We start from the raw sequence: 18,074 nt of genomic DNA, 5'->3' as shown, positions 1-18,074 counted from the left end.
TTCCAGCTCTTCTTAATCGGCCAATACAATATGCGCTCTATACTATTGTAATATTATATACCTACTCTAAGATGAGAATCAACTAATAAATGGCAAGTCTATTGGGCATACTATCACAAATTATTATTATTAATGTGTTATTTATACATGTATATTTAAAAAAAATGTTTTTATACCAACCATAGACTACATATTATAATCTGTGACGGAGTTTAGCTGTTGTGTGAGCTGTTGATACAGTTGGCAGCCCTGACGCTTGACTTTATTAACAGTTTGCATTTTGCATTCTGATTTCTGAAGTCTGAACCAACTGAACTAGCTGTGGTAGCAACTCTGTCGATAGTCGTTATTAGATGAGAATTTAAAACCAATTTATTGACCTTAATTACATCGTGCTCAGGTGAAAAAACTATATCTTATTATTTTTTTTACATATTCATTTAATTAACCTTTCTTTGGAGCTTACACTCATGTTCTAAGTAACTGTTTACCACGCCCTAAAATATTAATTTTTTGTTTACTTCATTTTGATAGTAAAAACCTTTTAATAAAAGGTTAAATCTAAATTTTTCTCTTCGGCAGGTACCTAGTAATAAGATGTCTGCATATGAAACTGAAACTTACTTTACAGGAAACGAGACTTTCGCTTCCTACCCACAACAGTCGTGGTCGAAAGTCGGTGATTTTACACCATTTTATATCACGATAGCAATTTGTTCTGTTATTCTCGGATCAATAATTATCCTGAACTTCGTTTGCTGTGGCTCAAGATACTCCGATTATTGGCTTGATAGACATACTGGTATGCAACCTAGTTCTGCAGTAATATCGTGAATTAAATCGAAAAACAAAAACGACTAATTATATTTATTTTTCAGGAAATCGTTGGATAGTATCAATTTGGTCAGCGACACCCCACAAGCAGCCCCCACTGGACATAGTTGAGCTTGATACCATTTCCATAAAAGCCGATTTGAATACTTACCCACAAGCATATGAAGTAATCCAGAAACACTTCGAAGTTGCCGCGTCTAAATCAAGACAACCTATAACTTCATCACAGGAATATCTTGAACTACATAAGAGAGAAAGCGATATATAAAAATGGCATTTCTCATGTTGTACCCAGCTGTGGCAGTCCTTTCCCTGTTTGTTTTAATTGTCATTATCCTGATGCTAAGGTATGGAGCGCAGTGGTGCAAGCTGCGTCATACAACATTCAGTGACGAACCATATGGGAATGATGAGGAAGAAGCTTATGAGCAGAAAGTGTCTTATGCATAGAAACTAGTTTGGCTTATTATATTTCTCTGATAATGATCTTAATTAATCCGTCCAGACTTTTTATAATAATAATAATTAAGATATAATAAGACGGTAGTGGATTTACAAGTAGGCTGAAACTTATAACTGCAATCATGCAGATTTATTTTTTCCTGATTATCCAAAATAAATTAGGGGGGTCCATTTGGATTATTGAAAATGTGATAATGAAGAGAAACAAAGTGTCGCACAACTTTATCTAATATATATATGCTTATTTTATTTTATAAAATATATATACACTTAAGACCAGTTTTACAAAATTGGCAACTGGCCTAATAGGCTCTTGGATAATCGGCATTCTACTATGCTTTTCTTTCTTTCTATCTATTTGGTTATACTTCTCTCACAAAAAAAAATGTAATAGTTTAAATTCATAGCAAATTTGTAAATCTACCACTGAAAATAGATAAGAATGTTTTTCTACTAATGAACTTTATTTTTGATGTATTTGTGTTTATATTTTATATTTGTTTGTAAACACGCAAGCAATATATTTAATTAAGAATTTTTATAATAAAATTTTACAAATTTAACTTTGTTTCTTATTTCCCAATTCACCATTGGTAAATTGGAGTCAGGATCAATTTTTGGATGTGACGGATACTACATTTTTATATTCTTAATTAGTTAAATCCATACTTAATACATATTATAAATGCGAAAGTAACTCTGTCTGTCTGTCTGTTACTCAATCACGCCTAAGCTACTGAACCAATTTTCATTAAATTTGTTATGGAGATATTTTGATGCCCGAGAAAGGACATAGGCTACTTTTTATCCCGGGAAAATGACGTAATCCCGAAAATCCCACGGGAACAGGAACTAGGTATGCGGGATTTCTTAGACTGCGCGGGCGGAAACCTAGTATTGTATAAAGTTATAGATATGACACCTTACAGGCAGCTAAGTTATATAATTAATAGATTCCATCAACATTATTCTCGACCAATAAGGTGCATGAGGACATAGATAAATATTAAATCCATACTAATATTATAGATGCGAAAGTAACTGTCTGTCTGTCTGTTACTCAACTTGTGCAACTACTGAACCAATTTGCATGAAATTTGGTATAGAGATATTTTGATAGCCGATAAAGGACATAGGCTATTTTTTACCCCGGCAAATAGGATATGTTTTATCCCGGAAATCCCACGGGAACGGAAACTATGCGGGTTTTTCTTTGACTGCGCGGGCGAAGCTGTGGGTGTAAAGCTAGTCCATACTAATATTATAAATGCGAAATTAACTCTGTCTGTCTGTCTGTTACTCATTCACGCTATAACTACTGAACCAATTTGCATGAAATTTGGTATAGAGATATTTTGATAGCCGAGAAAGGACATAGGCTATTTTTTACCCCGGCAAAAAGGATATGTTTTATCCCGGAAATCCCACGGGAACGGGAACTATGCGGGTTTTTCTTTGACTGCGCTGGCGAAGCTGTGGGTGGAAAGCTAGTACTGTATAAATAAAATAAGTAGTTTCATTCATATTACATATATCTGACATCTGTAGTATATACTTATATAGAGCTGAAGAGTTAATTTGTTACAACGCGTTAATCTCAGGAACTGGATCCGATTTGAAAAATTATTCCAATGTAAGATAGGATAGCCGAAGAAGACATCACACTAATACCAATAGGAGCTGCGCCGCTAGTAGACTACCTTACTTTTATTTTTGGGGTGAATGAATGAAACGTTTCGCTACACCATTAAAAATATAGTAAAAGCGGATATCCATTATCTGCTGAAAAAAACTTAAACATAAGTAGAACTGAATAAAATTTCTCAATTCTGAATAACATGCATGTCAAGTCGCCAAACTTCAATTCGTTGTACAAATATTGCAAAATAATATGTATGCTCACACAGAACTGTTTTGTTAGCTTCATGTTGAAGTTATTAACATTTTTCTAATTCCCATTAGGTAAGTAGGTATAAGTAACCCACAAAACAATTGATTCGAAAGCAAAGATGAAAGAGGGGATAAAATAAAAAACACCATTTATAAAAACACTTGTTCTATTAAATTAAAACCACTCCATAAACAATTAATAAAACTTACATAAAAGGGATATTAAATAATATTATGTACAGATTATAGTATCACTCATCTGGAATCAATGGATTCATATGAACATGTGATATGATGCAAAATTTGTCCATACATATTTATTGCTGGTGTGTTGTACTTTCTCGGTATTGCTCGTCAGATGCAATCAAAATGTATTTTGTAACAATTCAATGCTTTACTGAACCACGATCGCAATCTTACTGTGTTTTAAAATATATCTTCTCATTAAATCTTACTTAATATTAACTTATTTTTCGAGTGTTTGACATAAAGAAGCAAAAGCAGAAATGATACAAAAATATCGTCACATTAAATTAAAAAAAAGCATTTAAATGGTCTCTTTTAAGCTTAGGTATGAAATAATTGCTTAAGTTTTATAAATCCTTACCTATAAATATACTAAAATCATAAAATCCGATTTTAGAAAAAACAACTTAGGTACATACCTACCTAATATTAATTTAATAAAAGAACACGTGTTTAATCTAGTCCAAAGTCGCTACTGCCTTAATGGCAAATTGTGTTTAAGAATGTTGTTGAATAGTTGAATGTTGTTAGAAATTGGCAATGATATTATTACCTTATCCTCGATAATGGAGTACGCACATTAGTTATAAAAGAAAAGCAATAATCACGTAAACATAATATTACGGTATTAGATATTTAGAACGTGATTTTCTTTCGAATCTATTTAGATTTTTTAGGTACTTACGTACTTAACAATAAAAATTTGTCTTAAATAAATAAAGCACAGTCGACGTTACGTTAGTTAGTTAGTTTACATTCAAGTAAGATATATTACAACAGTATTTATTTTTGCTGACCATTTTTGAATTTCTTAATTTACAACATCGATACTATTATAAATGATGTATCAACAAACAATGCAATGTTTCAACAAATCCCAAACACTTCGCCGACTGTATTATTTATAAAAATTATAATGAACATAACCGCTCCTTCCAATAGAATCTTACTAGTTAGTACATTACAAAGAGACTGTGATTTTAATCAGACTAGAACGAAAGATTCCCAAAATGCAAGTCCGGTTTCTACGTTTTCAAACAGTATGTGATCGAACATTTTTAGATATTTTTGATAATTGAACAGTACAAATTTATTGGTAGGTACTGAAATAATTTATAACTGGTTACGACCATTGATATTATGTTTTCCATTATCCATAGACGAGGACTTAAATTTTAATCTTACAGTACCGGATCTTCAAGGTTCGGATTATGAACGTATTAAAAAAGTTACCTTTTCGAATATCGCATTGACATCCAATGCGTTAATTTTTCCAAGATTTTTAAATAAATACAACTAGTGAACGAACGTGTAAAAATATATAGTCGTAATATCGTAAGTAGGATATTTAATCAATGATTGTCTTGAAAGCAAGTAACATTGTAGGTACTGATTATAAATACTACAGCCTACACTAGTACTAAAAATATGATAAAAATATTTGTATATTTAATGTAAGACTATGAATTCAAGTCTGAAATGGACACACGGTGTCCTATTGCTTTATCATCAGGTAGAATTTTAAGTTATAAAATTTAGGTACATTTCTTAACTTCATTATAAAAATATTAAATATTAAATTAAGCGCTATATTAAGCGTGTATCTATAAAACATTTCCAATTTAAATATTTTTCCTTGTCTGTATATTTGACAGTCTTTATTTGGAAGATTTGTTAATATATTTCAGCGAGGATACATCACTAAGCGAGATTATCATCAGTAGGGATATTGTAAATACAAATTTATATAAAACACGGTTGACACACGCACGACGCCACCAAAGAGCATCTGTTATTGTACATACAGCAATACTTCCATAATTATTATTTACTAATAAATAGTATCAGATTTTAGTGTTTTTAAATATTATTATAATTTACTATTGTCTTGTTTATATTTGCTGCTGATGGATGCCCTTTGTTGGCGTCGGTTTATTAACTGTAGTTGAACATTCTAAAATATACTTCAGTCTATTATTGTTTATATGTATGTATAAGTATGGAACATTGATATACTAGTTATACAGGTTTAGTAAAATATCTTGTATGAATTATGTTCCTATTTAGAGAAAATATATACACACCTATTTGCAAATAAAATATGCAAATATGAAAGGAAATTAACAAAAATCAGTTATAAATTAAAAACAATATGATAGATATTATAGTAAAAGAAAAATAATGAAAACATAAATTACGTACAAATTCACAATAATATATATAACGTATCAGACTAATACAGTATAACTTTAAAACATCAGTATGGATACAGACTTGGATGGTAATGCCCTACTGATTACACGGAAGAGTAATTCAATGCCAGCGGAAATAACTATATAACGTAAATTCTATGTCAATGTGCATTTAAATTATACATGTGAAAATATAAAGAATATTGTAAAACGAGGTTTACTTTGACTCGCTTATTATCCCTTAAGTAATCCTAGTTACTCGAAATGTATGAAATCTAAACGATTAAAATTTACTCTTATAAATATAGGTACTTATATCTCCTTATATACAAACTCCGAATATTTTTAAACCACGTCTCAAGGAGACCACGCCCAAATTATTATAAAGTCAAATACAATAGATGCCATTTATAATTTTACTTCTTTTGCTTAGTTCTACACACCATATTGTTATTTAATTTACGTTAAAAGTCATTCATGACTTCACGAAAGAAATTGATTAATATTGTTATTTGAAGTAAGTACCTACTCTTTAATTAACATTAATCATGGTTAATTATAATGCTTTTCAGGTTAATCTGAGAAGGTCTGAAAGGATATAATAATTTAAAACTTTTCAAAGTTAAGTACAGGTTGGAATGTAAATTATCCATATCTTTAACTAAATATTATTTTAAACTGGCTGACCGACAGACCTTCCTTTCTTCGCGCGAATTGACAAACACATTTAAATAGCCATGATGGTTTCAATTTTTTATTATTTTTAGCACAAGGAAGATGCTACTGCTAAAACATACATATAACATAAATAAAAAAAAGAATTACAAAAATCGGTTCAGCTGTTCACACGTGAAGCCATGACCAGAGAAAATAGGGATTTATTTTTATATAATAGAAGATATATCATATTATATACATTATTTTGTTTCCTGAATTAATTATTTCGTTAATCAGCCCACCAGTTAGTTTAATAAAGCATAATAAACAATAGCATTAATCCAAAAAACTCATTAACACCACTGTATTTTCCTTCGTAAACTCATCACTGTTTACTTATTTTTTTTATAAAACGTAATTTCCTTCGTAAATCCATGACTGCTTACGTATTTATAAAATTTGAACAATTTCAAGCGATTTTCCAAAAAGATATCATAAATTAACAATAAAAAAGGTACAAGAACTCTTCTCGAGGCCTACGCCTATCGACTTATTCTAAATACAGAGAACTGCTTAGTACCAATTACGTGACGAACATCGATTTAGTGAATTCAATTTCACCTTATAAATAAATTACGATACTAATCAATTAAATATCTCTTTATAATTATGTTATTTAAATGAAACTCGATTCGTGCAACGCTCCTAGCGAACATATTCGAACATAGCGATATAACTATTCGTACTTAGCCACTAATGTTAGTGAAAAGTAAAAATCGTAACAAATTGTAAAATATGTACACCACAAAATCGTTACTTATGGAACAACGCTAATTAATAAATCTTATTTATAAATATACAGGGCCAAAACAACTATGTGCAATATATATTATTTTAGTTCAATAGACGATCAAGATACATAATATAAACTTATTAAATAATACGTACCTATATGCAAATAAATAGTCAACTTAATCCGATAGCTGCGATTTACCGTCTATCACAGAATATTGTTTATAACAGATGTTACGTAATTTAATAACCACACTTTTATATAATTATGCGCTATAATAATATAAATAAACGGAATCAGGGGCCCTCAACAAAACTTTAATAACTACATACTTGGTAACGAAAAATATCACTACAACTCAAAGTCCATAATATAACATGTTAGTACAATAAATGCTCCTTTGGGCCCGTTCGATGTGAGCTCTTCGTCACAGAGAAACAGAACATTATTATCGATTACACTTATTTGTAATTTATTGAAAGGAAAATTTAAAAAATACCGTTATTGTTGTAGGTAAAGTGAAATTTAAAAATTACTCAGACAAACTGTTGTTATAAAACTTGGCAAAATGTTTATCATTGCACGAGTTGTTACAAAACGTCGCTAGATGTATACCATTATACGAGTTGTTACAAAACGTCGCTAGATGTATACCATTATACGAGTTGTTACAAAACGTCGCTAGATGTATACCATTATACGAGTTGTTACAAAACGTCACTAGATGTATACCATTATACGAGCTGTTACAAAACGTCGCTAGATGTATACCATTATACGAGCTGTTACAAAACGTCGCTAAATGTATACCATTATACGAGTTGTTACAAAACGTCACTAGATGTATACCATTTTACGAGTTTTTACAAAATTTTGCAAAATTTATACCATTTTACGAGTTTCTACAAAACTTTGCAAAATTTATACCATTTTACGAGTTGTTACAAAACATGGCTAGATGTATACCATTATACGAGTTGTTACAAAACTTTAAACTTAAACTACAAAACTTTGCAAAATGTGTACGAGGAAACAGAGCAAAAAGAAAAGATTATAGTTCGCAAAATATGCACCAGTGTACGAGGAAAGCATTGACATCAAACGGGAGCCCAACATTAGTCGATTATAATCTAAGAGGTAGGATCAGGAGAGAAGACTAGGCGGACCACTCGAGCTCGCGCCGAGCCCACGCTTCCCGCTTACATACTCATTTAAATGTTATCATCGAAACACTAACAATTTCTATCAAGTAACTTATCACAACTCTTGTTAACATTTGAACTTTTTATGTTGCAACGTAGATTTTACCTTACAATATACCCTGTTAGTAATTGATAACTCTAACTTCGTGTGAGTGAGTATATTAATTTTCGTCTAATAACTGCTTTGATATAGTATTTAACTACTTTTATTATTTTTATTAGTGTGGCAGCGTGGACTCCGCGTTCGCGGCTAATTATTCCATTTAAGTCACCTCCAATAATACATTGTAACCATCATCATAATTTAACAATATTAAAAATTGTAAAACCAATATCAACAAAAGCACCTATCATTTTATTTACAAATACTTAAGCACTAAAAACCTAGCTTTCGCGTTCGCGCCAAAAGCAAAAGAGACGTTCGTACAATAGCAAATATATAACTACAGGTAAGGCTCGTAGAAGAATCGTACTAGCTGTAATTTAAATATGATTTACAGTCATTAAATGTCAAATTAGTAAATTGCCAACTACGCTTCTAGCCGTGAACTACACTAAGCAAAAGCCACTAAAACTCTACTACAATATATTGCTTAGAATGTCTAGAAAAAGATACATAAATAATGGCTAGTATTATTGAAGGTACTGAGGCTGGGAATATAAATCAAATAAAACTACCTATCCGGTCCGAATCCGATTCTCTACAATATTTGTCGGAACGTTATCTAATAAGTATATTATAATTTATAAAAATAATAATAACACAAAAATAAGATCTTCAAGAAAAAATAATGATCAAAAATAAAAATTTTCTTAATACAAAGTCAAAGCGATTACAATCTAAGACGTTCTTAATTATAAAAAAATAAATCAATGCTTAATGCGTGCTAAAAAAAGCGTAAATGATAAATCTGAGTAAAAATAATCCAATTCGATCCGGCGGACGGTCACAAAAACGGCCACAAAATATATTCCCAACCTGAGGCCGGTTTACAAGAGGAGAGTTTCCTTCGAGGCAAAGTTAAACATGTATAATAATCCACATAATGAACCACTTTAGAGTTTATCAAAAAAGGCGAAGAACTCTCCTCACTAAGGGCCTAAGAGCCAAGCCCCATTTACGGACTGAATTCGAAATTTTCCATCTCTTTCTATCGCTTAGAAATGTCGCGAGTGTAGTGTGCGAAAACTACATTTGTCCCGTTTTAACGTAGGGAGTTCCTTAGCAATAGAAAGGGACAGAAGACTTGGAAACTTGGCTTAAATCACATTTTACAATTTAATCTGATCCGCCGTGCCGATATTGGCGAGCGTCTTCTTTATCCGCAGCGCCGTTAGCCGAGCCGCCGGGTTCTGGTACCAACACTCCTTCATCACTTTCGATATAGCCGATAGCACCTGGACGAACGATAAGCTCAATGAAAAAATCGCCATTGCAATGTAACACATCAATTTATTAGCATTTTATGTCATTACTGAGAGTTTTAATGTCGAACTGAGCAAAGAAAGTCTTAGTTAATGAAGTATTTGCGTTCGCACATTTAGACATGTTTAATACATTCGCAAGCAGAACTTCCAAAACTTACCGGATCCGAGTGCCATCTATTGGGCACATTGGGCCGTCTCTTCTCGGTGCAAACGACCCGTCTCATGTCCTCCAGAGCCGGGTCCGGCGGCACACAGTCATAGTACGGGGGCTGGTACTCATCAGGCATACTCCCGCACCGACGGGCCATCTCCCACAAGACCAACCCAAACGAATACACATCCGAACGCTTGTAGGGATCAAATTGCCTCGAATCCATGCTTTCGTCCAACACCTGCAAATTATCGGCTCGTTATTACCGCTTACTTCAATATTCGTCGATGTCAGTTTGTGACGTCACTGGCGCTATCTCGTTCACCAAAGATATTTGTATTTATTATAGATGAAATAACACGATAACACCCCCCAATGAACTATATCCGATGATAAGGTTTTAATTATAGATTTGGTAATAAAAACTGGAATTTATAGACTTTATCTAAATACTATGAACGTTGACATTATCAAAACTGGGAAAGAATTGGAAAATAATGGAGAGTGAATTATAATTGAGAAGAGGCTTGCCCCAAATTAATCTTAAATACAGATACAGATATTTATTTGTGCAATAACTATTTCTTATTTCGCGCTATAATGAAACAATTCTCCCAAAGCTCAATAGTGTATCTTTAAAACCCACCTCGGGCGCCATGTATCGCTTTGTACCGACACGGTTAGTAGAAGGCACATCGACGGAATCACTCGCCACGTTATGTCGCACCGCCAAACCCAAATCACCAATAACGCAAGTCAAATTGCTCTTCACAAGAATATTCTTCGACTTCAGATCGCGATGAGCGATCGCTGGTTTACCTGAAATTTTGAAAAATATAAAACTAATATAATACATCAGTGACGAAAATATTTATTGTAATATAAAATAACACCAGCTAATTTTATGTTAAATGTGTTTTTACTGTTTAAAGAAGGTTTTTTTTTTTACAAACACTGTATTTGAAAATACGTCCATATTCTCAGGGAATATAGATGTTACAACCACCTTTATCATTACAATTACCTTTAGTGCCCACAATATCCATATGTAAATGAGCCAGGCCAGTAGCAATGGACAACGCCATAGTGACGAGCGTATTGGAGTCAATAGTGCGAGTGGTCAAGAAGTCGAAGAGAGATCCATTCTCATGGTAGTCGGTGATTAGCCATAGCTGTGTCCAGGTACCGTTATCTGAGAAGAGAAGGAAGCTTAAACTAAGTACATAAGAACCGTTAACTTATCAAGAGATACGAACTGAACAAAAATGTAAGGAACAGGTATAAAGAAGTGCATTAACAGTTTTGCGTGCAGGAATTGCTCAAACATTGCGCTTTCTTCGTTTCTATTTTCAATTTGTTTGTTCGCAAGGTGGAGCAGATGGCGAACAAAAAATTCCTGAATGCTAAACTGTCTTGCCCTCTGTACTCCCATATATTCCACTACAACCAACTGCCGCACCTTTATTATCAGCAGCGATGAAACCCAATATATTTTCATGACGCAACATGACCGTTTGATATATTTCTGCTTCGCGGAACCAAGAGCACTCTTCGCGAGAGGAGAATATTTTCACGGCAACGTTCTCGCCACGCCATCGACCGCGCCACACTTCACCGAAACGGCCTTTACCAATGATATCCATCAGCTGAATCTGCCTTGCAATGGAACGTTGAACTAACAACGGCAATCCTAAAAAAAGGAAACCCTCTTTGAGAATTCGCCGATAAAATGGTAGTACATATATACAAACTGCAAATGTTTGTGTAATATTTAGTACACACCTAAAACGTTTAATTGATTGAAATGATTTTTGGCAAATCGTTTGACCCTTGAATACTAAGTAATGGAATAATAAAATAAAGGGTAAAAATATTCCAAGTAATACATTATAGGAAAGCAATCGATAGCAGCGTTCGTGTTTCGTTGAGTTGATAGTTGATACACTAGTTAGGTGCATATTATGTACTTTGTATCTAGATTGCATAATGATATTATCTTATCTTAATTTACCTCTCCTTGACTTTTAACTTTAAAGTTGTCAATCTATATACAAATTACCTATGATAATATTTAGAATCGATAAAAAGTGTATACTTTATACAATATCATTTGATAACAAAACGTAAACACTGTAAACAAGTTACATAAAAACAAGTATTTCTGCGAATTCTATCCTAGCAACCTTGCAAAAGAAAACCGGGACATAATTTCCATAAAATAAATTTGAACAGCAGCACGTGTTAGGAAATATTTAACGTGAGTATTGATTATGGTTAGGGAGCCAGGTGCAAATTTGGTTAATTATTTCCTCTCAAGAGATAATTCGTCAGACGCATCAGAGTATAGTATTATAAAGCCTCGTGAACGTCAGCTGGCGCTCGGTTGGGGGGGTGAGCGGTAGTACCCTCCCACGCACGTAGGAAAAAAAAATACATTCATTCATTTCCTCTCAGCTAAAAATTTGTCAAATTGTAGCTAACCCAATATATCAACGAAAAAAAATAATCAGCTGGTTACAACATGGTGTATTATACGTCAGCTGGTGTCTCGAACATGAAAAAAATAAAATTATTTTCCGTGATTTCCTCTCAAACAAAAATTTACCTGATGATAGCTTATATGTAACTGTGGATATATATATAGGTCAGCTGGCTGTATCTTGGTGGAAAAACCGTCAGCTGATACTTTGAAAGTTATTAAATAGGAGTTAGACAGAAGCATCTATTGCCAATTTATATGCATCAACTGACTAGGTTTTCCTCGAATTATTGCTAGCTGATTTTTTTTATTTATCGCATCAGTATATTAACAATCAGCTCACAAATTTTCATCTGAGATGAAATGACGTATCTTTAATTATTATCGTTATTTTTAAAAATTCAAGCAACACACGCTAGCATAATATAGACAGTAATAAGGTACTTGGAGGTGGTTAGTTGTGCGCATGATCGGGGTACTACGTACATTCAGCCACATCGGCAAACATGTTTTTACAAATATTATAAACTGCATTTAAAAATAACTATCATATCATCAAATTCACATAACTACCTAAAAGTGTAACAAATATGAAATAACCCACTAAAACATTAGTTAAAAAATATAGTAGTATAATATATAATTAATATAGTTATTACTTATCTTTTACAGGGACTTATGTTGATGGAATTCCACGTATCTCGATGATTTTGTTAATGTCTCATTATATTCGAGACACCAGCTGACGTATAATACACCATGCTGTAACCAGCTGATTATTATTTTTCGTTGAGATATTGGGTTAGCTACAATTTGACAAATTTTTAGCTGAGAGGAAATGAATGAATATACTTTTTTTTCTTACGTGCGTGGGAGGCTACAACCGCTCATCCCCCCAACCGAGCTCCAGCTGACGTTCACGAGGCTTCATAATACTATACTTTGATGCATTTTACTAATTACCGCTTGAGAGGAACTTGGTCGTAAAATCTGCTTCTGGCTCCCGGACCATTAGTATATTGAAGTCTACTCACCAGACCCCGATCCAGAGGTAGTAAGTTCGATCATATCACGAATCGTCGTCTTGATCATAGGATGTCGGGTTTCGCAGAGAGAGTCCTCCGGTGCGTATGGCGGTAGGGAGTGGCCCTTCCGGCCAGGCCTCTTGATCAACCAAATACTGATCGCTGCGCATACTCCCAGCACCATCAAACCCATAATCCAAGGCACTACTTGCCATGCCGTTGCTGACGAGCCCGTCGCTTTGGTGTTAAACATTTTGTCAAAAATCGATACAGAACTGTACAAAATCTTTTAAAATAAAACAAGAAAATCTTTGATGATCAATATCAACAATTGCATGGCAAAATATATATTTTCCTTTATCGATATATTACCAACGATAAATTCGCAACCTTATCTCGCACATCCCGGAGTAGGTACGAGCTACGAAGTACGAACTGTGTTCACTACATATTCAATGCCACTACATATTCAGATGGCATATCCGTGAACAGTCGCGTGGAGTCCTTGGTATACAAATGCGAATATCGATGATAAACAAAACATTGACATACAGTGCGTTTAAATTGCACAGACCGGATAAAGGACTTTAATGGTACAAGGAATTCCGATAAACTCGAAACAAAGAAAATAAATTGATACTGGGTGTTGATTGAAATTGACTATTTACTCTTAAACAAAACATATCTGAATTATATAAATACAAATTAGCCCATCACCACGAACACGTCACCACATTTACTACACATTTAAAAAAACTAACAAGTATTTAAATCTCGTATGTTTGTTTGTTTGTTTTATGTTTGTCACCAGTATGTAAACTCTTAAACTACACAAGGACTCTTGAAGAATTTTATATATATTAGGTACAGAAAAAGCAATTAACTTGATTAATTTTAAAAAAGCAAAAAAAACATTGAGTGAATATGAGCGTTGGCGAGAATTTTCCTAAGATCAAAGTGTAGATTAAATTAATAACGTTATATTGAAAAAGATCATATACACAAACGGTTTTAACCAGTAATTATGAAAGCGAGACTTATAATATTTACAGGCGTGGTATTAAAAGTAATTAGAAATAGAGAATACAGTAAACAAAAGAGAAATATCTAATGAAAATAACATTTCTAAGAACTTGATGTTATGTCCATTAATTTTTATTATTAATATGATTGGGAAGGTTTATATTACGCTATTATTAATTTAATTTAAAATAGCTTGTTAGTCCATAATTCGATTGCTATGCAGCATAAATTAGTTAAAACATGCTCTAAACTTAAACTAAAAAAGCATCAAAAAAGAACATTCTGAGTTAACTTATTGTTAGTAAAGAAATGAAAAACATGCTAAAATTAATAAACCGGCTTATGATCACTCACGATATTATTAATTCCCATTGGTAGAACAACTAAAACATTCCTCATATCATAAATGAACTATGCACGCAAGACATACGAAATCGCTGCATAGAGGCGACCACTCTCTGCTCCATTGTTTAAGTAAACGTATAATTTTTTATTTATACATTACCTTCAAAATGATTTCCCATATTTTTAAATTGTATTTGAAAACATATTGTATTATTTGTAACATGGCATCAAGCCACATTCAATAAAAAACGAAGAGCTGCGAAAAAACAACATTAAGACATAAATGCTGACTATAATGGTCCCAGACGGCAAATACATTCTACGCTTTTTTTTCCTTCATGCGGTAAATTGGCTCCTTTTGAAATGAAAGTATACAAATATAATGGAGTTATGGTATCTAATAATTTACTATGTCATTTATCATGACGGCACCAACAAATGCTGACGAGGACATAACATTACAAAGCTACCCCAGATAGACGCCCGGACGACACATTTCTAGCAATTTCCATACCTGGAAAGAAGTCGCTATTACAGAAGTCCGTTGCGCAGCAAAATAAATCGGGAGATTCGTCCTCGCGACACCATATAGGTCTATCTCCGGGAGGAAATATCGTGTCTTGGTTCCAACATCTATACCATAAATTATTGAATTAGTGCATATAATTTAAACCCTACACGGTGATCAATGCCGGTCAACTAAGAAGGAGAAAGAAATTAGTCAAATCATAAAAAAAAAACACACACAGCCATGCTGTTTCGCGGCCAATACCAAGCTGTAGGCTAGCCGCGTTCATTTGGGAGCTAGAAGAAGTGTATATTAATAAAACAAAAGCGTAACAAAAATGTCCATTTGAGCTTATACTTTCTCATCAATATGTAATAAGTAAATTAAGAGCCGAAAGGATAGGTAGTTCAACCCGTCTATAAATAAGTTTAACGTTGACAAAAACATTGGTGCTACGCATTTGGTATTAATAAGGTGTCCAGTGGCAAGAGCGGCAAGCTAGTTTGCAAGTTAGCATCACATCGAGGGCACTACCTTCCGCGCGGCTCCTACCTGGCGGCTTCGACTGAATCTCCAGGCGCAGCTCCCGATTGCACATATCATGTGACTTACAACACTCTATCACCACCGATTCGTTTCGAGTTCTCGTAGTGGAGCAACTGAACGGGTGCTCGATGGGTATCAAAGCTTTCAGCTCGATACAACTGCGCCGCGAGTGGAACCACCATACATAATGTTTAGTATGTTAAAGCAAAACCAATGCACACTCAAAAAATAATAGTATTTGTTAACATTACACATCATTCAAAACATACTAATTAACTTTCAACTTATGGGCCAGACATAATCTTCTTGCTTAGTAGGTACATATTCAAATCACTAAATCATAAGCGTATTTGTTAGAATATTGGCATCTCAACACAAAACTTATGGGTAATATATGTCAAGGCAATTATGCAATCATATATCTAAGAGTACAACAAACAACTCAAAATTTGTGTCTTCAAAGAAGGTATCACACGCCCACAAGTGCGTAGAATATCTTACCCATTGTTGAGGCATGAAGTAGTTTTGAAATTTTTTCTCGGTATACCTCATCAGTATTGCAGAAATCGTTTGTACAGCAATAATTTCTTGGTTGTCTGCATATCATTGGATACACAGGAGGGAAAGCTTTGCTTTTCAAACAGCTTAAGGCCACCTCACTACACATGTCAATGATTTGATAAAATTGATTAAAATGTGATTCTATTAAAGACTCAAACGCAATGAGATTTGTGTTGATATTTTGCCAATTGTAACAATTACAGAAAATTTTAATAAACCAGTTAAAGAAACTAAAACAATTATAATTTACTGTTTTACTAAAATATGTACCTTTAAACCCCTAGAGTAACAATCTGCACTGCGCTTTATACAAACAATTATTTTGTTATTATTTCCATATATAAATTACATTTAAATGAACAGAAACTAAGTAAGTACCAAAGTCAGTTTGTAGAAGGTACAGCCAGTGAATGTGTGCCCCAATTTTGGAAACTATTTAGAACTATATTGTATAAAACAAATACTCACTGGTAGGTGTACTTTTGCACCCCATTGTCAATTGTTGTAGAAGCATAGCAAAAACCATCTGTTTCACATGTTGAATTGGGGCAGCTGGAACTTTCAATATTGCAGTAACACTTCAAGCCTAAAATTAATAATTCAAATCAACATTAGCATTATATGTTTCAATGGAATAATAATTAAACTTATTACCACTGCCAGAATAGCTAAATTAAATATTTTTCCTTTATTAGGATACTCTAGAAATGACTATGACCAAACTTGAGTAAAGGAGAGGAATTTTACAGACAAGAAGAATCCTCTAGAACAGAAACTATACTTACTAATTAGGAATAAGTGATGTTTAAGGTATGGGTTACATCAGAGTAGACTATGAATTGGGTACTTTGTTATTTCTATTGAGAACAAGGATTCATATTGGAATTTCATATGTTCAAAAATTACAAATATATATGAAATAAAGATATATTTTATAAGAAGAGTTTATATTACCAATTTGTATGTATATATATGTATAGTCATGTCATAAATATAAAATGATGTACAAAACAGGTTTTGCATGGAAATATTATGCAAATGAGTAAAAATTAAAACAATAAATCATTTACATTTGATGATTCTCTTGCACCAAAGTTTCGTAGTTGTTTAGCTACTTATTACAGCATCCTTGAAGACCAATGGAAAATATTTCCGCATACAATGTATATTTTGAACCTATTTGTAACACAAAAGTCTAGAAACACATAACAACTACTATGAAACTTTGACCTGTTTGTATCTGATTGAAACACTTGAATGTATGATAGAATAGGTAGTTTAGAGTACCTAACTCAACATTAGATAAACTAGTGTCGATTTAGGACCTAATGTCATACATAGGTATCCATAAATACTATCTTCATAGTACCTACTATGAATACTCACCATTTACCAAATCTAGCCTTCGACTTAAGGCTATGACTAGAAAAAGAAACCATTTTCTCCAATGTAAAGTGTCCATAATCACATTCTTGAATAGAAACATTTCGATTTATAGTTCCCGCACAGACAAACACTCAATAACACTAAAACTATACGGCCATTGGTATATTCCAAAAGAAGCAACTAACATTTTGTGGTAGTTTACTTAACCAACTAATGAATTAATTATTGCTTTATTTTAGAATTGAATACATGAACAAAAGTTCTATCAATAAAACAGACAATAGAAAATCAATGTAATATTGTAAAATAAAGCTCCTCCGGTAGATAGATAAATAACTTCGCGTGA

The 18,074-nt window shown here is 33.0% G+C and overlaps 3 protein-coding genes across 7 annotated transcripts; 2 read left to right on the top strand and 1 right to left on the bottom strand.

The window, feature by feature from the left end:
- The first annotated feature begins 260 nt into the window (after window positions 1-260).
- Window positions 261-1,102, top strand: LOC123705382. Its single transcript, XM_045654129.1, has 3 exons — window positions 261-400; window positions 583-802; window positions 879-1,102. Exons 2-3 carry the CDS (start codon window positions 598-600, stop codon window positions 1,100-1,102), a joined length of 429 nt encoding a protein of 142 aa, XP_045510085.1. The 5' UTR covers window positions 261-400; window positions 583-597.
- Window positions 1,103-1,104: 2 nt separating this feature from the next.
- On the top strand, window positions 1,105-1,859 carry LOC123705383. Its single transcript, XM_045654130.1, has one exon. It carries the CDS (start codon window positions 1,105-1,107, stop codon window positions 1,282-1,284), a length of 180 nt encoding a protein of 59 aa, XP_045510086.1. The 3' UTR covers window positions 1,285-1,859.
- Window positions 1,860-3,335: 1,476 nt separating this feature from the next.
- LOC123705177 (TGF-beta receptor type-1) lies at window positions 3,336-18,074 on the bottom strand. Of its 5 annotated transcripts, none has more exons than XM_045653842.1 (9): window positions 17,729-18,074; window positions 16,811-16,928; window positions 15,770-15,939; window positions 13,369-13,596; window positions 11,315-11,545; window positions 10,880-11,047; window positions 10,502-10,674; window positions 9,863-10,096; window positions 3,336-9,674 (listed from the first exon to the last, which is right to left on the bottom strand). In XM_045653842.1, exons 1-9 carry the CDS (start codon window positions 17,826-17,828, stop codon window positions 9,549-9,551), a joined length of 1,548 nt encoding a protein of 515 aa, XP_045509798.1. In that variant the 5' UTR covers window positions 17,829-18,074; the 3' UTR covers window positions 3,336-9,548. The 5 variants fall into 5 exon arrangements, with proteins under 5 accessions (XP_045509798.1, XP_045509799.1, XP_045509800.1 ...); XM_045653843.1 differs by having other exon boundaries at window positions 15,788-15,939; XM_045653844.1 differs by lacking the exon at window positions 15,770-15,939 and adding an exon at window positions 15,242-15,360.

Source organism: Colias croceus, chromosome Z (genome assembly GCF_905220415.1).
Source record: "Colias croceus chromosome Z, ilColCroc2.1".
NCBI classification, from domain to species: Eukaryota; Metazoa; Arthropoda; class Insecta; order Lepidoptera; family Pieridae; genus Colias; species Colias croceus.
The sequence above is the reverse complement of the archived record's forward strand: the minus strand, read 5'-3'. Positions and strand labels throughout refer to the sequence as shown.